Raw genomic sequence first — 27997 nt, forward strand, 5'->3', positions numbered from 1 at the left:
GCTGCAGAGAAAAAAATCAAAAATGTAAAGCTAGGGAACACGTAATCGGGGACAAACCGTAAACGGTAAGTCAAAAATTACAAAGTAAGTGTCAAAACTAGAAAAACACAAAAATATGCAAAGAGTATTGAGAATCGTAGTCGCGAAATGGTGAAGAGAAAAATCAAAAATTAAAAGCTCGGGAACACGTAATTGGTGACAAACTGTAAACATAAGTCATAAATTACAAAGTAAGGGTCAAAGCCAGAAAAACACGAAAGATAAGGATAGAGTATCAAGAATTGTAGTCAGGAAATGCTGAAGAGAAAAAAAATCAAAAATTTAAAAATAGGGAAGACGTAATCAGGGACAAACCGTAAACTGTAAGACAAAAATTACAAAGTAAGGGTAAAAACTAGAAAAACACAAAAATATACAAAGAGTATCAAGAATCGTAGTTTGGAAATGGTGAAGAGAAAAAATCAAAAATGTAAAGCTAGGGAACACGTAAATCAGGGACAAACCGTAAACTGTAAGTCAAAAATTACAAGGTAAGGGTCAAAGCCAGAAAAACACAAAAATATACAAAGACTATCAAGAATCATAGTTTGGAAATGCTGAAGAGACAAAAATCAAAAATGTAAAAATTGGGAACATGTAATCAGCGGCAAACCGTAAACTGTAAGCCAAAAATTACAAAGTAAGGGTAAAAACTAGAAAAACACAAAAATATACAAAGAGTATCAAGAATCATAGTTGCGAAATGGTGAAGAGAAAAAATCAAAAATGTAAAGCTAGGGAACACGTAAATCAGGGACAAACCGTAAACTGTAAGTCAAAAATTACAAGGTAAGGGTCAAAGCCAGAAAAATACACAAAGACTATCGAGAATCATAGTCAGGAAATGCTGCAGAGAAAAAATCAAAACTGTAAAGCTAGGAAACACGTAATCAGTGGCAAACCATAAACCGTAAGTCAAAAATGATAAAGTAAGGGTCAAAACTAGAAAAACACAAAAATATACAAAGAGTATCAAGAATCGTAGTTTGGAAATGCTGAAGAGAAAAAAATCAAAAATTAAAAAATTTGGAACACGTAATCAGCGGCAAACCATAAGTCAAAAATTACAAAGTAAGAGTTAAAGCCAGAAAAACACAAAAACTAAGGAAAGAGTGCGTATCAAGAATCGTAGTCGCGAAATGGTGAAGAGAAAAAATCAAAAATTAAAAGCTAGGGAACATGTAATTGGTGACAAACTGTAAACATAAGTCATAAATTACAAAGTAAAGGTCAAAGCCAGAAAAACACGAAAGATAAGGATAGAGTATCAAGAATTGTAGTCAGGAAATGCTGAAGAGAAAAAAAATCAAAAATTTAAAAATAGGGAAGACGTAATCAGGGACAAACCGTAAACTGTAAGCCAAAAATTACAAAGTAAGGGTAAAAACTAGAAAAACACAAAAATATACAAAGAGTATCAAGAATCGTAGTTTGGAAATGCTGAAGAGAAAAAAATCAAAAATGTAAAAATTGGGAACATGTAATCAGCGGCAAACCGTAAACTGTAAGACAAAAATTACAAAGTAAGGGTAAAAACTAGAAAAACACAAAAATATACAAAGAGTATCAAGAATCATAGTTGCGAAATGGTTAAGAAAAAATCAAAAATGTAAAGCTAGGGAACACGTAAATCAGGGACAAACTGTAAATGGTAAGTCAAAAATTACAAGGTAAGGGTCAAAGCCAGAAAAACACAAAAATACACAAAGACTATCGAGAATCATAGTCAGGAAATGCTGCAGAGAAAAAATCAAAAATGTAAAGCTAGGAAACACGTAATCAGCGGCAAACCGTAAACCGTAAGTCAAAAATGATAAAGTAAGGGTCAAAACTAGAAAAACACAAAAATATACAAAGAGTATCAAGAATCGTAGTTTGGAAATGCTGAAGAGAAAAAAATCAAAAATTAAAAAATTGGGAACACGTAATCAGCGGCAAACTGTAAGTCAAAAATTACAAAGTAAGGGTTAAAGCCAGAAAAACACAAAAACTAAGGAAAGAGTGCGTATCAAGAATCGTAGTCGCGAAATGGTGAAGAGAAAAAATCAAAAATTAAAAGATAGGGAACATGTAATTGGGGTCAAACCCTAAATTGTGAGTCAAAAATTATAAGGTAAGGGTCAAAACCAGAAAAACACAAACATTTACAAAGAGTGCGTAACAAGAATCGCAGTTGGGAAATGCTGGGGAAAAGTTCAACAAATAAAAATGAAAAAAAGGAACACTTAACTTAACTAGAGCCAAATTGGGAAATGTAAATTGAAAATTTGGAGTCAAGGGGTCACAGCTACAAAGATGAAACAATAAGCGGATGGCATTCAGGATGTGAATCAAGAATCGTAGTCGGGAAACGGTGTGGGAGAATTCACTAACCAAACATAAAGAAAGGAACACATAGCCAAAGCCAAATTCAGAAAGACAAAAATTTCAATTTCAAAGGTCAAAACTAAAAAGACGAAAAAACTGTCGAAACCGGGCTGAGGATGCGTATGAAGAATCGTAGTCGCGAATGTTCAATAAAGAAACATACAGTAAATAAAAAAGGGACATGTAATCAGGGCCAAATCGGGGAGTGTTAGTCGAAAATTTCAAGCCAATAGGTTGGAACTGGAAAGATGAAAAAATAAGCAAAAAGGCACTCAGGATGTGTATCAAGAATCGTAGTTGGGAAACAACGATAACGAAAAATTTGAATAAAGGAACACCTAACCAGAGGCAGAGCCAAATCATAAACTGTAAATCAAAAATTTCAATTTCACAGGGTGTCATTTCACCCTATTTTCTCCTGTAATTTCACAAAAATTAGAAAACCGTGCTGGATGTGCAGCATTGTTCATAGTGGACGTCAGCTTTGTCTTCATTCTCTCCTCCGCTATGACCTCTTGGTGAACACCGGGCCTGTCTTTCTAATCTAATCTTCTCTGTATCATTCCAATTTTAGGATATGTGCTCTCTGCACAGTCTCGCCTTCTCCATTCAGTTTGACTGAAGACGCACTCCGGCTCTTCCTTACAACAACACGGCTCGATTTTCATTGGTGAAACCGCCGAGTCTGGCAATGAATTCCTTCGGGTTCAGCTCGGCGGCATCCAGACAAGCCAGGTCTTGTTTAGGAGACTCACGCGCTGAAGATTCTTGGAAGGGATTAAAAAGATTGGTCCGATTAAGAGTTTTATAGATAAAGGAGCCTGTGATTTGAAGCACTTCATTGACAATACGGAGCTACTGAGGTGTACCAAGGCAGGGTGGCGGAGCCCATGAAATACAATCGCTGAATGGAGCGAGCCGAGTTAATGAAGTCTTCTTGAATGATGGCTCACGGCGCCATTCTGTCATTCTGCCAGCTGTGGCCTGAGGGAACAGCCGCATGGAGTGCTGGTGTGTTAGTGAAGGTGTGGCAGAAGAGGCTGCAGGATTTCGACTCGAGGAGCGTTTAAAACTGGACGGATGCACACCCCATTCTGTTTATAGTACAGTTGTGTATGCGCGCCACGGCATTAATGGGGGATCAGTCCAGTCGACCGACACACACACTCACACACACAAATCTGGAGGAAGGCACATGCACGACATTTAGGACACACGGACACTCGCAGCTAGCCAGAAGTTTTGAGAATGACACAAATATTAATTTTCACAAAGTTTCCTGCTTCTGTGTTGTTAGATCTTTTTGTTAGATGTTTCTATGGTGTACTGAAGTAGTTCAGAGGTTTCAAAGGCTTTGATTGACAATGACATGAAGTTTATTTGCAGTGTAGTCCATATTTGCAGTACTGGTCCGTCTTTCTTTGTCAAGACCTCTGCAGTTCACCCTGGCAGGCTGGCAATCAACTTCTGGGCCCAATCCTGACTGATGACAGCTGCCCATTCTTGCAGAACCAATGCTTGGAATTTGTCAGAATCGGTGGGTTTGTGTTTGTCCACCCGCCTCTTGAGGATTCACCACAAGTTCTCAATGGGGAGTTTCCTGGCCATGGACCCCAAATGTCGATTGTTTTGTTCCCCAAGTTCTCACTTTTGCCTTCTGGCCCGGTGCTCCATTATGTTGGTCACCAAACTCTTCTTGGATGGTTGGGAGAAGTTTCTCTCGCAGGATGTTTTGGTCCCATTCTTTATTCATGGTTCAGAATCGGGGAGGTCGTGGGGGGGGGGGGGGGGGGGTAGTTGGCACCACCAGTGCAGAGCTTGCTCAGGAATGGCAGCAGGCAGGTGTGAGTGAGGTGAAGATTTTTGGAGGATGGCCTGGTGGGTGTCAAGAAGGGCAGCAGAGACGCCAAGAAGAACATCAGGGACAGACTGATAGTCTGGGATTGGACTGCTGGGGTCAAGTCATTGTCTCTGATGAATCCCCTTTACGATTGTTTCGCCATCCGGAAAAAAGAAAAGGTGAGCGGTGCTACCATCAGTCCTGTGTCGGGCCAACAGTAAAGCACCCTGAGACCATTCATGTCAGCCAAGGCAGTGCAGGGCTCAGAACACAGCCCTGAATAAAGAATGGGACCACAACATCCTTCGAGAGCAACTTCTCCTAACCATCCGTGAACAGTTTGGTGACCAACATGATGGAGCACCGGGCCAGAAGGCAAAAGTGAGAATTTAAGTGGCTTAGGGAACAAAATTTGGGGTCCACGGCCAGGAAACTCCCCAGACCTTAATGCCATTGAGAACTTGCAATCCTCTAGAGGCGGGTGGACAAATAAACGCTCACCAGCTCACCTGGTTAAAGAGAGACATTTCATACATCCAGGTGCAGTCTGTCATATGTAAGTGTGAGTAACTACTGCTTTGTGATATTTTAATGGAAAATATTGTTATTACCCCCTGTTGTTCCAAAATGGATTCATAATTGTACATGAATGAGTCAACTATTAAAGTTTCAGTTAATTAAAAATAAAATCACACATTTATTCTGTCATATAAATGCAATATACGTTTAGTTATCAGTTTATCAAGTAATAAGTCACTTCTTCTAGTAATTTAATAATATTTTCATAATTCTTTCATTTACATAAATTCATGAATACCCATTATGCCGAAAAAATAAGTGCGAGGTCACCGACGACTTGAACCGCAGATCTCCTCATTTTCGAAAGGGCAGAACAGACTCGATGGAGGGGCCGACGCTCCCGAGATTCAGTTTCAGTAGCAGCCTTTATAAAGATTTCTATTCATTCATTTCTATTCATATTTAGGCAGCTGATAGGTACCGGCAGGCCAAGCGGAATGCGGCTTCGGTGGTTGCTGAGGCAAAAACTCGGGCGTGGGAGGAGTTTGGGGAGGCCATGGAGAACGACTTTCGGACGGCTTCGAGGAGATTCTGGTCCACCATCCGGCGTCTCAGGAAGGGGAAGCAGTGCAGTGTCAACACTGTATATGGTGGGGATGGTGCGCTGCTGACCTCGACTCGGGACGTTGTGGGTCGGTGGGGGGAGTACTTCGAAGACCTCCTCAATCCCATTAACATGCCTTCCAATGAGGAAGCAGAGCCTGGGGGACTCAGAGGTGGGCTCCCCCATCTCTGGGACTGAGGTCACCGAGGTGGTCAAAAAACTCCTTGGTGGCAGGGCCCCGGGGGTGGATGAGATACGCCCGGAGTTCCTCAAGGCTCTGGATGTTGTAGGACTGTCTTGGCTGACACGCCTCTGCAACATGGCATGGACATCAGGGACAGTGCCTCTGGATTGGCAGACCGGGGTGGTGGTCCCCCTCTTTAAGAAGGGGGATCGGAGGGTGTGTTCCAACTACAGAGGGATCACACTCCTCAGCCTCCCTGGAAAAGTCTATTCAGGGGTCCTGGAGAGGAGGGTCCGTCGGATAGTCGAGCCTCGGATTCAGGAGGAACAGTGTGGTTTTCGTCCTGGTCGCGGAACAGTGGACCAGCTCTACACCCTTAGCAGGGTCCTGGAGGGTGCATGGGAGTTTGCCCAACCAGTCTACATGTGTTTTGTGGACTTGGAAAAGGCATTCGACCGTGTCCCTCGGGGAATCCTGTGGGGGGTACTCAGAGTATGGGGTACCGGCCCCCCTGATAAGGGCTGTTCAGTCCCTGTACGATCGGTGCCAGAGCTTGGTCCGCATTGCCGGCAGTAAGTCGAACCCGTTTCCAGTGAGAGTTGGACTCCGCCAGGGCTGCCCTTTGTCACCGATTCTGTTCATAACTTTTATGGACAGAATTTCTAGGCGCAGCCAGGGTGTTGAGGGGGTCCGGTTTGGTGGGCTCAGGATTGGGTCACTGCTTTTTGCAGATGATGTTGTCCTGTTTGCTTCATCAGGCCGTGATCTTCAGCTCTCTCTGGATCGGTTCGCAGCCGAGTGTGAAGCGGCTGGGATGGGAATCAGCACCTCCAAATCCGAGACCATGGTCCTCAGCTGGAAAAGGGTGGAGTGCCCTCTCAGGGTTGGTAGCGAGATCCTGCCCCAAGTGGAGGAGTTCAAGTATCTCGGGGTCTTGTTCACGAGTGAGGGAAGAATGGAGCGTGAGATCGACAGGCGGATCGGTGCGGCATCCGCAGTAATGCGGGCATTGCATCGGTCTGTCGTGGTGAAAAAGGAGCTGAGCCGCAAGGCGAAGCTCTCAATTTACCAGTCGATCTATGTTCCTACCCTCACCTATGGTCATGAGCTATGGGTAGTGACCGAAAGAATGAGATCGCGAATACAAGCGGCTGAAATGAGTTTCCTCCGCAGGGTGTCTGGGCTCTCCCTTAAAGATAGGGTGAGAAGCTCAGTCATCCAGGAGGAGCTCAGAGTAGAGCCGCTGCTCCTCCGCATCGAGAGGAGTCAGATGAGGTGGCTCGGGCATCTGATCAGGATGCCTCCTGGACGCCTACCTGGTGAGGTGTTCCGGGCACGTCTAACCGGGAGGAGGCCCCAGGGAAGACCCAGGACACGCTGGAGGGACTATGTCTCTCGACTGGCCTGGGAACGCCTCGGGATTCTCCCGGAAGAGCTAGAAGAAGTGGCCGGGGAGAGGGAAGTCTGGGCATCTCTGCTCAAGCTGCTGCCCCCGCGACCCGACCTCGGATAAGCGGGAGACAATGGATGGATGGATGGATTTATCCAAGAACCCAGATTTACTGAGAAAAACAGCTTCAGTGGAAAAATATAGAAGAATGTGGATAAACGCAAATAAAGTAAAGTTATTTTTATTTTACTAGAAGTGAACTTACCAGGTATATCATTCTTTACAGGTTTACGACAGTTAAGCTATTTAAATAAGAATGGAGGGAATGAAGTCTGTTAATTTAAGAGGCGTATTCAAAATATTTAATGGGTTATTAGTTTGCTAGTGACTGGGATTGTGACCATCCTATCATAAGTATAGTGATAAACTGTTACTAAAGATTTAAATCATTTTAAAAAAAGCATAAGACAGTATAAAGGCCTATTATGGCTAAACAGGGAAATAAGACGTCCTGAAAAGTCCTCATTTTTCGACCCAAATGTCCTCATTTCCAGAGAAAGAGAGTTGGCAGCCCAATACAAAACTATTAACAGAAATCTAATAACTGACTACTGGATGAAGTAAATAAAAAATGTGAACTGCTCCAACGTTCATAACAGTTAACCTTGACGCCGGACGCACCAGAATGTTACTCCACGCCGATATTGTCTTACTTGTTTCCACTTGGTTGGTGCAATTATTAGTTTTGTGCCACTTTAAGAGTTAGCCGCTAGATGGTGCCACACATACATTTGCAATTTGAGCCGTGCTGTGCGAGTGAAGTATAATGGTAGTGAAACACCGAGAGCTTCATCTATCTAATAAATAGTGCCACTTAGATAGATCATGAAAGGCACTATATAACAGATAGATAGATAAATAGATAGATATATAGTGCCTTTCATGATCTATCTAACAGATAGATAGATAAATAGATAGATATATAGTGCCTTTCATGATCTATCTATCTATCTATCTATCTATCTATCTATCTATCTATCTATCTATCTATCTATCTATCTATCTATCTGTTATATAGTGCCTTTCATGATCTATCTATCTATTTATCTATCTATCTGTTAGATAGATCATGAAAGGCACTATATAACAGATAGATAGATAAATAGATAGATAGATAATGAAAGGCACTATATAACAGATAGATAGATAAATAAATAGATAGATCATGAAAGGCACTATATGATAGATAGATTCTTAAAGTTTCGATAAATATGAAATGGGCTACACAACACAGATTTAAATAAAAAAGGTATTATTGAAGTTTTAGATGGGTATACAGACGGGTATCAGCAAGAGTGAAAGGGAAGGTCTACAGGACGGTAGTGAGACCAGCTATGTTATATGGGCTGGAGACGGTGGCACAGGAGACAGAGCTGGAGGTGGCAGAGTTAAAGCTGTTGAGATTTGCATTGGGTGTGACGAGGAAAGACAGGATTAGAAATGAGGACATTAGAGGGTCAGCTCAGGTGGGATGGTTGGGAGTCAGAGAGGTGAGATTGCATTGGTTTGGACATGTGCAGAAGAGAGATGCTGGGTATAATGAGAGAAGGGTACTGATAGCGCTGCCAGAGAAGAGGAGAAGATGAAGGCCTAAGAGAAGGTTTATGGATGTGGTGAGAGAGGACATGCAGGTGATGGGTGTGACAGAACAAGATGACGAGGACAGCAAGAGATGGAAGAAAATGATCTGCTGTGGCAACCCCTAATGGGAGCAGCCAAAAGAAGAAGAATATTATTGAAGTTTTAGATAACAAAGTCACTATTTAATACACATAAAGCAGGTATAATACGGGTTAGACATAGAAAAAAGGCACTATATAACTTTGCAATTTGGAGTTGTAGGAAAGGCACTATATAAGACATATGAAGATATTATACAAGATAGACAGATAAGAAAGGAATGAGTTAATTTGGAGAGCTAGATAAGGCACTATAAAATGGATAGGCAGACAGGTTTGAAAATACATAAGAAATGAAAGGCACTATATAAGTGGCACAATTTATGAGATATATAGTGCCTTTCATGCTCTATCTATCTATCTATCTATCTATCTATCTATCTATCTATCTATCTATCTATCTATCTATCTATCTATCTATCTATCACTGTTTAATAAAGAGATAGAAAGATATGAAAGGCACCAAATTAGTAATGCACAGATGTGAAAGGCACTATATAGTAATAATAGATATATAGATAGATAAATAAACAGAAAGGAAAGCCACTATATAATAGATAGGAAATGAAAGGCACTATATAAATGGCACTATTTGATTGATTGATAGATGTGAAAGGCACTATATTATATATAGATACATAGATTATGCTTTATTTGTTTCAAAGGGGAAAGTTAGCAACCTCAGTCAAATACACAACAGAATTACAAAAAAGAAGAATATTTGGCTAATGATAAGATGGCGGCCCCAGGGAGGCACTTTACAGCCAGTTTTGTCTTCATTCTCACCACCACTTTGACCTCCAGGGGGGTCCAGAGTGCGTCCTATAACTGGGCCTGCCTTCTTAACCAGCCTGAGCGGATGTTACTGGCCCAGCACACCATGCTGGTCATTACAGAGTTGTAGAAGTTGTAAAGGTGTCACCGGCCATATTAAAGGAGCACAGTCTCCTAAGGAGAGTGAGTCTGCTCTGCCTTTAATGGAATACCCCCCCCATAAATGTTTATTTTTTATCTGTTACTTACCCCATGTGTGCGTTGTAGTGATGACTTAGAAAAATATTTCATTTCATGTTTTCAAAGATAAAAACGTTTATGATATAATACAAGCCAACAGTAATTAATGCTGTACAACAGCATAAGACAGTGGTTCTCAACCTATAGGGTGGGCCCCCCTGGGGGGGGGGGCGCAATGTAACAAAAAGGGGGGCGTGAAGAATCGAAAATATGAAAAATACATCTATTGAAACCAAAACAAATTAACTTAAACTATATTCTGATACTAGAAAAATAAATATAGAGTTAGATAAATATCGATAAAAGTTAAGTAGGTATAATAAAATATTCATCTATGATATACCATTAATTAACAAAGAACAAATTGGTATTAGTGGGCTCCTTTCAAAAAAATGTTAGGGGGGAGCGCGATTAAAACTGTTATGAAAACTCGGGTCGCAAATACTTAAAGGTTGAGAAACGCTGGCATTAGATATGAAAATGTCTAAGGCAAAATGGCAAAAATCTCACGTTATTCGTGTCGTACAATCCACTTGTCAGTTATTAAGACTTTTGCTCATAACGTGCAAAATGCACACCTTTTTTTTCTGCTATAATACTGTTAAATAAATTCCATCCATCCATCCATCCATCCATTTTCCAACCCGCTGAATCCGAACACAGGGTCACGGGGGTCTGCTGGAGCCAATCCCAGCCAACACAGGGCACAAGGCAGGAACCAATCCCGGGCAGGGTGCCAACCCACCGCAGGACACACACAAACACCAAGCACACACACCAAGCACACACTAGGGCCAATTTAGAATCGCCAATCCACCTAACCTGCATGTCTTTGGACTGTGGGAGGAAACCGGAGCGCCCGGAGGAAACCCACGCAGACACGGGGAGAACAGGCAAACTCCACGCAGGGAGGGCCCGGGAAGCGAACCCAGGTCCCCAGGTCTCCCAACTGCGAGGCAGCAGCGCTACCCACTGCGCCACCGTGCCGCCGTTAAATAAATTCTTCTGGAAAAATCATAAACGGGAAAAGCAAATCACATGAGATTGATATTTCAAATTGAAGAGAGAACACTTGACCAATGAACTAAGACGAGAGGCGGAGCTTAGTTAAGTTGTGTGGTTGACTGGCGTTGTTGTGGTGGCCATTCTGTCGCTCCTCTGACTTTGAGCTGGCATAATCAGTCGGACGCACTTTCCAATGTGCAATTCCTAGCGCCACCTGCAGGACACTAAAGTAATTGGTGTTTATGGGTAAAAACGAATGAAGGAAACATGGCGCTGGGGTTGGTGGCTGCGTCGTGTCAGATACCACTGCACTGTACACTTTAAAACCTCGTACTCATATCGCTGTGGTATAAATATTGATTAATTAACAGGAGTCAACTTTCTTTTGGTTGATATTATTTAATTATTGAATACATCTTGAATGTTTCATTAATCATCATGCATTCAGGTTACTAACAGGGATAAATCGGGAATTGCAATTCTACACCGTTACTTGTGTTAGAGACACACAACCCCCATCTTAGTCTCCAGAACATTCCTTCCTTTGCAGCATTCTCGACTTTGTCCAGTGTGTAACGAGTAAGGGAACAAGCAGGCCAGACGTATACATCCAGTCCAGAAAGGATTTCTCCTTCAGCCCTTTTCAGTGCATTCGTGGCTGCCAGGATGCTCAACACTCATTAATTAATGTTCAGGAGCCTGAACTGTGACGGAACCCCTGCCGTCTTATTCTGTTCTTGGTGGCACCGTAAAACATGGTGTGGCAATGGACAAGTTGTTCCAGGCAGAAACCCAGTTTAAGCAATATTGTCAAAGACTCACATGGCACCAGAGGTGGGGTGCGCACTCTAAGCAGCAAGCCTCTCGCTATTCCAGTAAATTCTTTTAACGCTCTTTCTTCTTATCGTGTGGTGTTTAGAGAAAGTCGCTAAAGCAACAAGGCAGATTAATCTGTTGGAGATGCCAGCCATTTTCAGTTTCTGGTTTGTACCGGAAACTGCTTTTCGGATTTCAGACCAGCATCACCTGGGCAGTACGCAAATCACCAGTGAGTCTGGAGGACTACCATTTTTCTGTCTTACCCACCCAGCCTCTTTTCCTTCCCGTATTATTTGATTTTATTTTTTCAGAAATCTTTGCAGACATCGCCTGATTGTCGCAGGCCGTGGAACAGGCTTCAGGAACAGGGAACGGCCGCCGCCTGCCAGAATGCTGGGCTTAGTAGAGAAGGTTACCCCTTGAGAGATGTTAAGTGTCTACATAAGTAAGCGAACCAGCCAAATTTTACACCTCCTTCTCCTCTATCGGAAGGATCGACGTCCTCCTCAAGTTCTCTTTCACTTTGATGAACTCCAGTTCCTTAACTGCTTCTTCATTTGCTTGCTGTTGTTCTTTTTCTACCTGTGACACAATGAGAAAAGTAGAGACATGGCGTAAGCTCACATACAAGGACACTGTGGCGAACATCTGAGATAAAAACAAGTCCAAACAACCAGAATAACTGTCTTCGGAACTGATATGAGAAAAGCCCCACAAATGATTAACTGTTCATCTCATCTTAATGTCTAGTTGTGCAAGATGTTGAGATTTTGGGGTTCTCCCCCATTTTTGTCCCTCTAGACCCCAAAAACCCTTGTCTTCTGGAGGAGGCATGTCTTGGAAACATACAGAAACTTCCAGAGCTGCCTGTAGGACTGTCGGTTATCTCTTTTGGAGGAAGCTGTTTTGTCAGGGGACCACTAACCACCACTGATCTTCAGGTATTCATCATTGACGTCAGTGCTATTCATCACTTCTGCTATCCTGGACTTGTGTGGGACAGTGTGATGTTTGTGTTTATCTATTGGGATCATGGATCCCAAGGGTACTTCGAGGATACATCATTAATCCCCTACATTTTCAGTCTAGTTATGGATGTTACTGGTACGTGGATAGTAGATTAGGCCCTAGTAGATAACACCACTAAGAATATTGTGGAAAGGAACCTGGAACGGTGAAGAAGACCCACGGAGGATAGACGCCTTAAGATTAGTAGGACAAAGACAGTTCAAGGGACACAATATAAGCTAGATAAGCCTTAAAATGATGGAAAAGTTCAGATACCTTGGATTAACAATAATAGAGGAAGGAGAGCTAGGTTTAGAAATAAACCATCAAATGCAATTAGCTTAGAAAAATTGGAAAAACTGTATCAGGAGTGATATTTGACCAAAGAATCGTGAAGCATATGAACGCAAGGGTCAGACCACCATTGTTGTATGGGCAGTTAGAAAGGTACATGGAAAGGAAAATGGGGATGGGGCTACTGAAATGAAGATGCTGGGATGGAGTAACAAAGCGTGATAAGGTCAGGAATGAGACAATCAGGGGTACGGTTCAAAGTGGGGAAATCTCGAAGAAAGTACAGGAAAGAAGGTTAAGTGGTACAGGCGTGTAACGAGAAGAGGGGTAAACAGTGTGAGGAGAAGAAACATGGAGATGGAGGAGAAGAGAACGACCAAAGAGAATGGACAAACTGGGTGAAGAGGAAGGGATAAAGGGGTATCAGGCTTGGAAGTACACAACAGACAAGAGTGGAGGAAGCTGGTCCATTAGAGTGACCCCATAGGAAAGTAGGAAAAGCTGAAGAAGAAGAAGGTTGTATTCGTCTATTCCTTGTTTGTTTGATGGCTGTTGTAAATATTCCAAACTAGGGGGCTTCACCCCCTGCTCACCTCGCTCGCCAACCCCCTGGCCTGTGCTACCCGCCAGCCAGTTTCGCGTCACTGTCGCTTGCTTATGTGGATTTCACTTTCACCAAACAACAAATCTTTTCATTCTTGTGGATGCTCCTCTTCATTGGGAAGAAACACGACTTTTCCCTGATGGCAACACAAATTAGACGATCTAGAAGTCTCCGACTTAAAGTTTAAAGCCAAACAATATTTACATACTTGTGTCATATCACCTATGTCCATATATTCGATCTCTTTTCGCATTTACCTTTTCGTCAATATCGCGTTGAATTTTGATTCCGCTGCGGTGGGTTGGCACCTTGCCCGGGATTGGTTCCTGCCTTGTGCCCTGTGTTGGCTGGGATTGGCTCCAGCAGACCCCCGTGACCCTGTGTTCGGATTCAGCAGGTTGGACAATGGATGGATGGATGGATTTTGATTCCGTGTTTGGAATTCCATCGTGACAACACAACGCATAACTGCCCGTGAGTGAATCTTGTTTCTTTCTCTCTACACTAACTGTGTCTGACAATAGCATTCACACAAATGAGAAATGATTGAATTGTGGGCGTGGCTGTAAATGTTTTAGATGTGGGCGGGGCTTTTCCCAAATCTCTTTGCATAATCTCTTGTCTCGCGGGGCTGGAAATTTTCTCTCGCGGGATTTCACTTTCACCAAACAACAAATCTTTTAAATCTCGTGGATACGTCTCTTCATGGGGAAGAAACACGACTGTTCCCTGATGGCAACACGAATTAGACGATCTACAAGTCTCCGACTTAAAGTTTAAATCTGAACAATATACTCGATCTCTTTTCGCTGTTCCGTTATTTCACCATGTAATAATTTCCATTTGTTTGCCCTAATGCAATCTTTATCATTTTTTGGAAACTTTCGAATTGTATTACTTCCATTATCTCCAACCTGCTCTGCGCGTGTATCGCGCCAACATTTTTGAATTCTTTACGACGTTCTACTTTGTCACCTACTCTTTGTCTTTTATTTCCGGCCCCGGGTGTGGTTAAATCTCTTGGCACAAAGTCTCGTCTTGCCGGGACTTGAAAGTGTCTCTCTGAGAAAATCACGTCTCATCCCAGGATTTTTTTATATTAGAGAGATATGTTACATTTGATGTAATAATCTAATGAGTATTTAAGAATTTGTCTTTTCTTTGAATGGGTGGTTGATTGGGATGAAGAGTTACAATCCTGGGTCAATCTTGGCCTTCAAATCCCATCGTTTTCGAATAAGCGTAGCTTTTCTCAGTTACGTGTCTCTGTGGCAACCTCAGTGCTCCTAAAAATCTTGAGTTCCGTTGCAACTTCACGCCATCTATGTTTTTCATTTATTTCCAAATCTAAACAAATGGCATATTGTGATCATTTTTATGGTTTTGGCTCCATCTTGTTAGCAGCAAGTTTAATTTTTGTTTTGTTTTTTGGACCTTCTGTGTTTTGTTTCGTATTTTTTTTGGATTATTGTAAAGCACTGACTTTCTGGTAATGATCCCCATTTATTAATCCATTCACCTTTTGGATCATGCAAAGTCTCTTTTTGTTTCTTCTCCTGGTCTGTTCTTCCATTGTAACTTTTAGGACAAAATCTTCTCTAAATTCTGTGCCACAGTACTCAAGAGTAGGACACTGGAGTGCTAGTGAAACCTGTCATCACTAGAGGGCGCTCTAATAAAGTTGCTTTGCGCAGCATCTACCAACCTCAGAAGGGTCTTCTGTGTCACCCGGAATGTTCACTTGAGGTAACAACGGTAATGGATGGCCACTGGTCAGTATGGAGGAACGTGAGTTCAATGCGGAGGAGATCCTGGGAAGACGTGCAGTACAACTTGGGGTTATCTGGTCTGAGGGGACACAGGAGGAGGTTCCTACTTTTACTGGGAAGTTTGATTGACTTCACCAGAATAAATTGGTTACAAAATGGATGGACTGTCCAATCTGCTCTCATTAAGGTTGATTTGTAGGAGAACAAGGAAAACAAGACAGGAGGAAACTCAGCTCACCCATAGAAATGACGCTGCCACTGGTAAAGTTTAAAACTGCCTATCAATATACCAGATCATTAATGGAATTGCTGAGGGAGCTTCAAAGTAGGGGCAGTGTGGATTGAGAGTTTATAAGGGAGAGTATCCTACCTCTTCTAACTTCAGCTGCCGTTTATGAAGTTCTTGAGCGAGTGGAGACTTCAGACGCCTGGCCTCCTCCTCTTTCTGTTTCTGTTGGTTCATCTGCTCTCGTTTTCTTTGTTCCAGCACTCTCTGCAGTTCAGGTTTGCTGTCGATGCCAAGGCCCCTGGGAGGCACAAGAAATCAAACCAACCAACCATAAGTCTGGTTGTTGAAAAAAGTGTCTAACATTTAACACCCTCAACTCCCCCCAACCCAGATCTCTTGTACATAAACAACATTCATCCGTTTTCTAATCTTCTAACTCAATTTCTGAATTATCGCCCCAGCAGAACCAAACCTGAATGGTGAAATAAAGAGACAAGAGACAGCTCTTGTTGTTGTCTCCATAATTCCATAATGGTCACACTGATGGTGATAATGACTGACTTTGGTGCTATAAAAGACAGGGTTCAGGCACCTTTCCTCTTCTTTCCTCTATCCTCATGGAGCAGAACAAACAAAATGGACTTCACATTTACTTTACGAGACAGTATGGTCTATCCATCCATCCATTCTAAGCAGCCATCTAATCCTACCAGTCCTTATATCATCTACAGTAAACACCTGATATTCCATCAATCCATACATTTCCCAAACCTTCCTATGCCATCCAGGCCATTTATTCAACTACTTAATAACATATTCTTTCATCCATTTAAATCGGTGGTCCTCAAACCCACCTCACCCCCTTCCCCTATAGCTTCAGGTTTTTGTTCCCCCACTCTCACAGTCAGTCCATCTTTTTAACTCTCACTGATCTCATTTCATTAGTTGGTCTTTTTTACCTCTTATTCTGCATTCTTAAAATATGGAAAAATGAGAGAGGATGTGCAATGTCATTCATGTTTTGTCATTTTTTTAAGATAATGGGTTTCTCGAGAAAATGTATTCATTTTTTTAATTATTTTCTCAAAATAGTGGAATACTTTTCTTGAGATCTTGAAAAAATGAAACTTTCTCGATATAATGGAATGATTTTCTCAAGGTCTCATGAAAACGAAACTTTGTTTTCTCAAGATAATGGAATGATTTTCTCAAGACCTCAATGGAAAAATTTTGCTGAGATCTTCAGAAAATAAAACTTCTTCAGATCTTCAGAGAACGAAACTTTGCTTTCTCGATATAATGGAATGATTTTCTCAAGGTCTCAAGAAAACAAAACTTTTTTTTATTCAAGATAATGAAATAATTTTCTTGATCTTCAGAAAATGAAATTTCTTGAGATCTTCGGAGAATGAAACTTTGCTTTCTCGATATAACGGAATGATTTCTCAAGATCTCAATGGAATAATTTTGCTGAGATCTTTGGAAAATGAAACTTCTTGAGATTTGCAGAGAACGAAACTTTGCTTTCTCAATATAATGGAATGATTTTCTCAAGGTCTCATGAAAACTAAACTTTGTTTTCTCAAGATAATGGAATAATTTTCTTGAGATCTTCAGAGAACGAAACTTTGCTTTCTCGATATAATGGAATGATTTTCTCAAGGTCTCAAGAAAACAAAACTTTTTTTATTCAAGATAATGAAATAATTTTCTTGAGATCTTCAGAAAACGAAACTTTGCTTTCTCAATATAACGGAATGATTTTCTCAAGACCTCAATGGAAAAATTTTGCTGAGATCTTCAGAAAATAAAACTTCTTCAGATCTTCAGAGAACGAAACTTTGCTTTCTCGATATAATGGAATGATTTTCTCAAGGTCTCAAGAAAACAAAACTTTTTTTATTCAAGATAATGAAATAATTTTCTTGATCTTCAGAAAATGAAATTTCTTGAGATCTTCGGAGAATGAAACTTTGCTTTCTCGATATAACGGAATGATTTCTCAAGATCTCAATGGAATAATTTTGCTGAGATCTTTGGAAAATGAAACTTCTTGAGATTTGCAGAGAACAAAACTTTGCTTTCTCAATATAATGGAATGATTTTCTCAAGGTCTCATGAAAACTAAACTTTGTTTTCTCAAGATAATGGAATAATTTTCTTGAGATCTTCAGAGAACGAAACTTTGCTTTCTCGATATAATGGAATGATTTTCTCAAGGTCTCAAGAAAACAAAACTTTTTTTATTCAAGATAATGAAATAATTTTCTTGATCTTCAGAAAATGAAATTTCTTGAGATCTTCGGAGAATGAAACTTTGCTTTCTCGATATAACGGAATGATTTCTCAAGATCTCAATGGAATAATTTTGCTGAGATCTTTGGAAAATGAAACTTCTTGAGATTTGCAGAGAACGAAACTTTGCTTTCTCGATATAATGGAATAATTTTTTGAAGGTCTCAAGAAAACAAAACTTTTTTTTTCAAGATAATGGAATAATTTTCTTGAGATCTTCGGAAAATTAAATTTCTTGAGATCTTCAGAGAATAAAACTTTGCTTTCTCAGTATAATGGAATGATTTTCTCAAGGTCTCAAGAAAACGAAACTTTGTTTTCTTGATATAATGGAATGATTTTCTTGAGATCTTCAGAGAATTAAACTTTGCTTTCTCGATATAATGGAATGATTTTCTCAAGGTCTCAAGAAAACGAAACTTTATTTTCTCAAGATAATGATCTCCAGAAAACGAAACTTCTTGAGATCTAAAGAAAACAAAACTTTGCTTTCTCGATATAACGGAATGATTTTCTCAAGGTCTTAAGAAAACTAAACTTTGTTTTTTCAAGATAATGTAATAATTTTGTTGAGATCTTCGGAAAACTAAACTTCTTGAGATCTTCAGAAAACAAAACTTTACTTTCTCGATATAACGGAATGATTTTCTCAGGGTCCTAAGAAAATGCTGCTTTGTTTTCTCAAGGTAGAGGCCAACTTTTCTTGGGCTGTCAAGAAAACAAAATGTCTGCCAAAGCACATAGCTGAACGTGTCGCTGATTGGATACCAAATGATGTGGGAGCCAGTAGGGGGAGCTGTTAGATACTGATGGCACAAGGAATCCGTTGGGGTTATGCCTGACCCGGAAGTGCTTCCTGGGGGTAATAGATTAAGCACAAGAAGTACTTCTGGGTCTGGAATTAAAAGAGTGCCCTCCACTGGTCTCGGCACGAGTTGGAGTCAGATGTAGAGGAGGGAGTGGAGAAAGAGTTGTGCCGTACTTCTGAGCTGTGCTGAAGGTGTTGTTTAATTGAATTGGGACTACTTGGGGGTTTAGTGGACACAAGAAACATTTGTCTTTTCACTATAACTGTAAAGGTGAAACTCTCTTTTGCTGTTTTCCTAATAATTTGTTTTATTTTGCATGTAGTTTGCTCCTTTGGTTCTATCCTAACGTATCATTGTTGCCTCAGACAAAGGAAGCGGAGGGAGATGATGAAAGGAGCCTCATCAGGATTGGCTGATATTAAGAGTGGTGTCCAGCAGGGGTCAGTGCTAGGGCCGTTGCTGTTTTTAATATCTGTAAATGATTTAGATAGGAATATAAGTAACAAGCTGGTCAAGTTTACAGATGATACCAAGATAGGTGGATTAGCAGATGATTTGGAATCTGTTTAATCATCACAGAGGGACTTGGACACAACACAGGCTTGGGCAGATTTGTGAGCAATGAAATTTAATGCCAGTAAATGTAAAGTATAACACATAGGAAGTAAAAATGTGAGGTTTGAAAACACAATGGGAGGTCTGAAAATCGAGAGTACGCCTTATGAGAAGGACTTAGGAGTCATTGTGGACTCGACATGATCAACTGCCAGACAAGCCATTAAGAAGGCTAACAGAATGTTGGGTTATATAGCGCCTTGATGTGTGCAGTACAAGTCACAGGAGGTTCTGCTCAAGCTTTATAACACACTGGTGAGGCCTCATCTGGAGTCCTGTGTGCAGTTTGGGTCTCCAGACTACAAAAAGGACATAACAGCACCGGAAAATGTCCAGAGAAGAGCAACTCGGCTGATTCAGGGCTACAGGGGATGAGTTATGAGGGAAGATTAAAAGAGCTGAGCCTTTACAGTTTAGGCAAAACTATAATAACCTTGGTGCACACTTCATTATGTTGTACATTTCATATAAAAATGCATAAAGTAGCCACTTTTGCCCATTGGTCACCCTGAATGAATCATCTTAATCCATAATACTGAATATTGAGAAAGTAAACTTTAGCATTACCACAATGAACCGCAACGGACTAACTGATATTAGCTTGATATATGTTACTGTTCATACAATAAGAAAATGAAGAGGAGACCTGAGTGGAGTGTTTAAAATTATGAAGGGAATTAGTGCAGCGGATCGAGACGGTGACTTTAAAATGAGTTTAGCAAGAACACGGGGACACTTGTTAAAGGGAAATGTCACACAAACGTTAGGAGGTTTTTCTTCCCACAGACTCCCACAGACACATGGAATAAGAGACCAAGTAGGGTGGCAGACAGGAGGACTTTAGGGACCTTCAAAACTGGACTTGATGTTATGTTAGAAGAATTAAGTGGACAGGATTGGCGAGCTTTGTTTGGCAAAATAGCCTGCTCTCGTCCAGATTACAATCAACGAGAAGCAGAGCAGACACCCAGGCAGAAGACATTGAGTGCCACCTCAGCGTCAGACCCTCTAATGTACTCTTTAGGTAGTTATGCACTTAGTTGTTTCTCCTCCTGGATTTTGTGCCCATTGTGTGTTTGTGGCCTTCCTGGCTGAATAGCTAAAAAGTCAAACTTCAGCTGGTGCCACCACTGCAGTGCCATTACCTTTAATGAATAAGATGTATGTCCCAATGTGCTATTAAACATATTGGCATGGGTGTTCACCAGGAAAGGCACTCCACAGAATACGTCCTTTGCTTGTGTTGAGATTGCTCTAAATAAGAGGCGTACCTCAGGATGGTGTTCATTAGTGAATTTCCCCTTGGGATTAATAAAGTATCTATCTATCTATCTATCTATCTATCTATCTATCTATCTATCTATCTATCTATCTATCTATCTATCTATCTATCTATCTATCTTGAAAGGCGCTATATTCCGCCAGTCTTTTGCTGGTTATGTGAATGGCTTAACTAGAAGAAAACAGGGCACCAGTCATTTCACCCCCATTGCATGACAAGGGTCCAGGATGAGGAGATAAGCAGGTTCAGGACACGGGTTTGTGATCCCCCCAGTGCTGTTGCTTTGACTGACCCTTTTGCCAGGTCTGTTATTTACAATACAATACAATACAATTTATTTTTGTATAGCCCAAAATCACACAAGAAGTGCCGCAATGGGCTTTCACGGGCCCTGCCTTTTGACAGTTTTGACAAACTCCCAAAAATACCCTTACGGGGGGGGAAAAAAAAGGAAGAACCATTTCACAACCTCCTCTTTTTCTCGCACAATGGAGCATTCATTGGAAGAGGCGCGAGAAGCAACTTTGGGAAATTCTAAGACTTGCTTTCTTTTCTTTAGCCCTTCTTCTTCTGCCTGGATGAGCTGCACTTCACGGCGCCGCATGGGCCGCCAGCGTAGACGGCGGGATAGCGTCCGCAGCAAACCCGTTCTTGTTTTCCAGTCACGCTCGCTCGAGTCCAGCAATGACTGCCTCCCTGCCCTGCTCGACAGAACCGTTTCTGTGAAGGGTTTTGCTTTGTCTCAAAGAGCAGCCGCCCGGGGAATTAACATGTGAAAGAGTTGGAGAGAATGGCGTCGCTTTAGATGACAGCATAGTGGAGTCCAGATGAAACAAAACAAAATGTACAGTGCATTCAGAAAGTATTAAGACCCCGACCGCGTCACTTTCTGCACACTTCATTTCATTTTAAATGAATGAATTTGCCGTTTAAGACCCCTCGATCTCCACTTAATAACCCACAATAACAGTTGGCGGACGTGTTTGGCGAAAGATTTGCAGATTTATTAAAAACCCAAAAAACAGAAATCTCTCATTGCTAGAAGTATCTGGACCCTTTGCTGTGGCCCACCAGATTGTGCTCAGGTGCCTCCCGTCTGCTTTAAATCTCCGCGAGATGTTTCTGGAACTCGAGTGTGGTCCACCTGTGGCACCTTCAATTGACTGGATGTCATTTAGAAAAGGCCCACTTGTTCTTGGGGCAGGGAAACTGGGAAAGTTTCAATTGACGTTCAATACACGAATAAACACATTTTACAATATATTTAATGATGAAATGTATTGTTACAGGATATGCAGTTAATGATGGTAATCGATATATTGTGGTATCCGTGGTGAACTTCTCCAGACTGGTGGTAAGGCTGTCTTCCTGACATTGCAAGTAATCTTTGCTTCCATTTGGGAGACTGGCATCATCCCAACTGACTGGAAAATGAGACTTGTCGTCCCTATCTGGAAAGGGAAGGGTGATTGCCTGGATTGCGGCAACTACAGGGGGATAACACTACTCTCGGTGCCAGGTAAGGTCCTTGCCTGAGTTGTCCTCAATAGGATCCGTGATCACTTGCTCACCTACCAGTGACCGGAACAGTCTGGTTTTACGCCATAGAAGCCTACCATCGACCGCATCCTGGCACTGAGGGTTCTCATGGAGCGCAAACGAGAATATCGGCTGAGTTTCTTTGCAGCCTTTGTCGATTTTCGCAAAGCGTTCGACTCAGTTGATCGAGCTGCCCTGTGGGACATCCTGAGGTGTTCATGGAATCCCCTCGAGGTTGCTGGATATCATGGCCGGCCTGTACACTGGTACTGGGAGTGCTGTGCACAGTGGAGGCAGACCTTCTGTGTTTTTCCCAGTTGCTTCTGGGGTTCGTCAGTGGTGTGTTCTGCTCCTACTCTGTTATTGAATGGCTTGTATGGACTGGATGTTGTGTGGGGTCGTGGGTTCCAGCGGCTGTGGGGCATCTGTTGGTGAAGAAAGATTCGCGGATCTTGACTTTGCTGATGATGCTGTGATCTTCACAGAGTCAATGCAGGCTCTGATCGGGGGTCTTGAGAGACTGAGTGTCTGGGCTTCTGAGGGTCCTGATAAAAACCAACATCCGGGCCTTTAATGACCTCTTGGACACGGCCATCAGCAGTGTGTCTGTTTGTGGAGAGAGTGTTGACCTTGTTGAGAGGTTTACTTACCTCGGCAGTGACATTCACGTCTCTGGTGACTCTTCCTATGAAATCAGTAGACGGATTGGGAGAGCATTGGGGGGTCATGAGGTCACTGGAAAGGGGTGTGTAGCGCTCCTGATATCTCTGCAAAAGGACGAAGGTCCAAGTCTTTAGAGTTCTGGTGCTTCCTGTCTTGCTATATGGTTGTGAGACATGGACGCTATCCAGTGTCCTGAGACGAAGACTGGACTCCTTTGGTACTGTGTCTCTTTGGAGAATCCTTGGGTACCGTTGGTTTGACTTTAGAACATTAGAACACTCTAGACGAGAGCAGGCCATTCAGCCCAACAAAGCTTGCCAGTCCTATCCACTTACAGTTGTGCTTGAAAGTTTGTGAACCCTTTAGAAGTTTCTGTATTTCTGCATAAATATGACCTAAAACATCATCAGACTTTCACTCAAGTCCTAAAAGTAGATAAAGAGAAACCAGTTAAACAAATGAGCCAAAAATATTATACTTGGTCATTTATTTATTGAGGAAAATGATCGAATATGACATATTTGTGAGTGGCAAAAGTATGTGAACCTCTAGGATTAGCAGTTAGTTTCAAGGTGGAATTCGAGTCTGGTGTTTTCAATCAGTGGGATGACAATCAGGTGTGAGTGGGCACCCTGTGTTATTTAAAGAACAGGATCTATCAAAGTCTGCTCTTCACAACACACGTTTGTGGAAGTGTATCACGGCACGAACAAAGGAGATTTCTGAGGACCTCACAAAAAGAGTTGTTGATGCTCATCAGGCTGGAAAGGCTTACAAAACCATCTCTAAAGAGTTTGGACTCCACCAGTCCACAGTCAGACAGATTGTGTACAAATGGAGGAAATTCAAGACCATCGTTACCCTCCCCAGGAGAGGTCAACAAACAAAGATCACTCCAAGAGCAAGGCGTGTAATAGTCGGCGAGGTCACAAAGGACCCCCGGGTAACTTCTAAGCAACTGAAGGCCTCTCTCACATTGGCTGATGTTCATGAGTCCACCATCAGGAGAACACTGAACAACAATGGTGTGCATGGCAGGGTTGCAAGGAGAAAGCCACTGCTCTCCAAAAAAAACATTGCTGCTCGTCTGCAGTTTGCTAAAGATCACGTGGACAAACCAGAAGGCTATTGGAAGAAGGTTTTGTGGACGGATGAGACCAAAATAGAACTTTGTGGTTTAAATGAAAAGCGTTATGTTTGGAGAAAGGAAAACACTGCATTCCAGCATAAGAACCTTATCCCATCTGTGACACATGGTGGTGGTGGTGGTAGTATCAGGGTTTGGGCCTGTTTTCCTGCATCTGGGCCAGAACGGCTTGCCTTCACTGATGGAACAATGAATTCTGAATTATATCAGAGAATTGTAAAGGAAAATGTCAGGACATCTGTCCATGAACTGAATCTCAAGAGAAGGTGGGTCATGCAGCAAGACAACGACCCTAAACACACAAGTCGTTCTACCAAAGAATCAAATTCATGTTTTGGAATGACCAAGTCAAAGTCCTGACCTTAATCCAATCGAAATGTTGTGGAAGGACCTGAAGCGAGCAGTTAATGTGAAGAAACCCACCAACATCCCAGAGTGGAAGCTGTTCTGTACTGAAGAATGGGCTCAAACTCCTCCAAGCCGGTGTGGTGTGCAGGACTGATCAACACTCACCGGAAACGTTTAGTTGTAGTTATCGCTGCAAAGGGGGGTCACAGCAGATACGGAAAGCAAAGGGTCACATACTTTTGCCACTCACAAATATGTCATAGTCGATCATTTTCCATCTCATTCCGTCTCATTTGTTTAACTGGTTTCTCTTTATCTACTTTAAGAACTTGAGTGAACATCTGATGATGTTTTAGGTCATATTTATGCAGAAATATAGAAAATTCTAAAGGGTTCACAAACTTTCAAGCACAACTGTATTTCTTCCAAAAAAACATCAAGTCGAGTATTGAAAGTTTCCAGCGTCTTACTGTCTACCACAGCTTATTCCAAGAGTCTATCGTTCTTTGTGTAAAATGTGTCGACTTTGTGTCATGGAGTCCCGAATGAGGCACATGACCTGCATTGTGAGGGAGCGTCAGTTACGGCACTACGATCCGGCTCGTAAGATCCTCATTGTTGGAGACCCGAGTGGCTGGACCAGGCCAAGGGGTCGCCCACAATAACACCTGGCTGCGGCAGATAGTGGGACTGGACCGCGTGTCTGCCTGAGGGGTATCCAACTGGGATTCTGAGTTGTTTTGTCGTGTAGTGGGTACGGCAACACGCTGTACCTGTGCATGCTCCCCAACTTGACTTGACTTGATATTCACTCAATATTCATTTTATGTTTTGAAGAAAACCTCATGAAGGTGTTGTCCATTTCTTTGTACAGACAACAACCCACCAATTCTGACAAACTCCAAGTGTTGATTCTGCAAGAATGAGCGGCTGTCGTCCATCAGGATTGGGCCCAGAAGTTGATGGACAGACAGCCTGCCAGGGTGAATTGCAGAGGTCTTGACAAAGAAAGAAGGGCCAACACTTCAAACATGGACTCTGCGCATAAACTTCATGTCATTGTCAATCAAAGCCTTTGAAACTTCTGAACTGCTTGTCATTCTACTTCAGTACACCAGAGAAACATCTGATAGAAAGATCTAAAAACATAGAAGCAGAAAACTTGGTGAAAACCGACACTCGGGTCATTCTGACAGCCTGTTGTGGAAATTCTGCATTGCTCGACGTAACATGCCAGCGATTTCCTCTTCGATTCTCCTTTTTAGTTCAGCAATGTTTACAGGACCTGTGTGGTACACTTGGCTTTTAAGATGTCCCCAGAGGAAAAAAATATCACAAACAGTGAGATCTGGGGATCTCGGAGGCCGTGGAAAGTCACCATTGTGTGAAATGACGCGCCTTCCAAACAATCGTCGAGTAGATACCATCGATTGTCGGGCAGTATGTGAAGTGGCTCCACCTGGGGACTTCTTTTTTTTAAGGCTGAACTCGTTTCTTCGAAATTACGCAGCCATTTTGTAATCACGTGAGCGGATGGGACACAATCCTAACTGGTAATGACTCTGAAATTCCCTTTGAAGAGCAGTCCCGCTATCGCCATTCTTATAAAAGGCTTTCACAGCGAACGCTCATTGTGTACCACTCCACTGCTCCATTATAACTGATGGCAAGGGGTTCTAAACGATGTCGCAATGGTCCCAAACAACCAAACCAGGGTCACCAACATCTAGTTCCAAAATTTCCCGTTTCCTTGCGCCACCCTTTTACCTGTATATAAAAGGATGAAAAAAACCAAGCCTGACGTTCAAGGAACTCTCTGAGGGACCTCCATGATCAGATTGTGGGGAGGTGCAGATCTCTGGTCAAACCGTTCGTAAAGCTTTATGTGTTACCAGGAAGTAGAAGTATTCACATCCTTTGAAGAAGCCCCTTTGGCAGCCATCTTGGGTGAGTCTCTGCATTTGGGCAGTTTATCCCATTCTGCTTGGCAGATCCTCTCAAGCTTAATTAGATGGAATGGGAAGTTTCGGGGTCTCTCCTTAGGGTTTGGCTGGGTCACTCACTCACGGACTTGTCCCAAAACCACCGTAGTGTTGTCTTGACTTTAAGTTTTGGGTCATTGTAATGCTGAAGGTGACTCCATGCACTCTGGAGCAGGTGGTCTTCAAGGACCTCTCCGTATTTGGCTGCATTCATCCTCCCCTCAGTTCTGACAAGTCTCCCTATTCCTTTACCCCCGTAACATGATGATGATACCACCATGCTTGACCATAGGGATGGTATTAAGCAGGCGAGGAGCAGTGTTCGTTTTTCACCTGGTATAGGGCTTGGAGTTCTGCTCAGAGAGTTCCATTTTGGTCTCACCAGACCAGACAATCCACTCAGAGTCCTTCATCCATGGCGTGCTGCTGAGGTGGTCACCCTTCTGACTTCAAGCGTCCAGCCCCACCAAACATCTTGTCTCAAAAGCCTGCCCAGCTCTAACTATCCAACCTCGGCCACCTCCAAGTGTCTAGCCCCGCCTTCCTCAAGCATCCAGCCACGCCCCCAACATGTCCCACCCTGCAGCATGACTGCCAGATTTCTAAAATGAAAGCGGGCATTCAAGGACTTCTTTGTACAAACACATTTTTTGTGAAGTGGTTGTTTGGAATTTGGGGATAACTGGTAAGAAAGCAGAAAGCATAAATGCAAGTCACCCATCAGCGAAGGTAAGAGACCCTCATTATGGCAGCACTTCCTAGAGAGGCACACTTTGCCACTAGAAAATGTATGGGAATATGGCAGACCTCAAATAGAGTATAGCAGCAGAGGGGCACCCTGGGAGACCCAGCATTTCTGGAGTACCAGGGGCCATTAGAAGAAAAAAATGTAAGTCAGCCCTAAATTCTTCTTTGTGGTGCAGATGACATTAAAAATGTTCTGCTTTCATTCAATTTTTTTTGTTGGAATTCTGAAAAGAACTGAATTATGGAACATTTCAAACAAATACAACCCACTTAATCCAGGATAGGCTCACACGAGTGCCAACCCCTATTCTATTGGCACTGGGCACAAGGCAGGAACCATGCAAACATACAAACTCCACTCAAATGACAACCAGGCATGTGTGGCACATTAACCCAGGAGACTGGATCCCTGAGGCAGCAAAGCTAACAACTGCACCACCGTGCTACCCCACTCGGCCAGGAGTTGGTGGTCGCATGGGCAGCCTCTGATTCAGGCAGTCTCAAAGTCCCAAATAAGGGGGTCACCATGTGAAAGTTTGGACCACCACTGACACACGTTGGCTCACCTTTTATGGCTCATCAGCAGCTCTCTGTGCAGTTCCTGATGGCTCCTGGATGCTTTCACAGGATTGAACAGCTTCTTGGGCTTGATGAGATTGTCGGTGCTTTCCAAATAATCGGGCTGAGCCACAAGATTGTCGATTTTGTGCTGATCTCTCCGCAGGTCCGAGTACATGGAGGCTAAAGGAAAAGCACAGAGGCTGGTGACAAATGAGTTGAGAAAGAAAGAAAGAAAGAAAGAAAGAAAGAAAGAAAGAAAGAAAGAAAGAAAGAAAGAAAGAAAGAAAGAAAGAAAGAAAGAAAGAAAGAAAGAAAGAAAGAAAGAAAGAAAGGGGCCCTGTAGTGGCTAAGGCATTAAACTACCAAATTATTATTCTATTTTAAAGGAACGCTCCTCCCACAAATGATATGAGCAAAGAAAATATTTATTGCACTTTTTGGACAAATTAAGTGCTATCTATCTATCTACAGTATATAGTGCCTTTAATGTCTATCTATCTACAGTGCATCCGGAAAGCATTCCCAGCGCATCACTTTCTCCACATTTTGTTATGTTACAGCCTTATTCCAAAATGGATTCAATTC

General features: G+C 42.3%; 1 protein-coding gene across 2 annotated transcripts in view; it reads right to left on the reverse strand.

Moving 5' to 3' along the window:
* Positions 1 to 11080: 11080 nt before the first annotated feature.
* The window catches only part of si:ch211-236d3.4 (actin-associated protein FAM107A), a 93487-nt gene continuing 76570 nt past the window's right edge, over positions 11081 to 27997 (reverse strand). For both annotated transcript variants that reach the window (XM_028824710.2, XM_028824711.2), the window contains 3 exons: positions 27418 to 27592; positions 15566 to 15722; positions 11081 to 12102 (listed from right to left, as the gene is read on the reverse strand). In XM_028824710.2, the coding sequence (XP_028680543.1) occupies positions 11986 to 12102; positions 15566 to 15722; positions 27418 to 27592 (449 nt within the window). In that variant the 3' untranslated portion in view covers positions 11081 to 11985. The remainder of the gene's footprint in view (positions 12103 to 15565; positions 15723 to 27417; positions 27593 to 27997) is intronic.

The sequence above is a fragment of the Erpetoichthys calabaricus genome, chromosome 18 (genome assembly GCF_900747795.2).
Source record: "Erpetoichthys calabaricus chromosome 18, fErpCal1.3, whole genome shotgun sequence".
NCBI classification, from domain to species: Eukaryota; Metazoa; Chordata; class Cladistia; order Polypteriformes; family Polypteridae; genus Erpetoichthys; species Erpetoichthys calabaricus.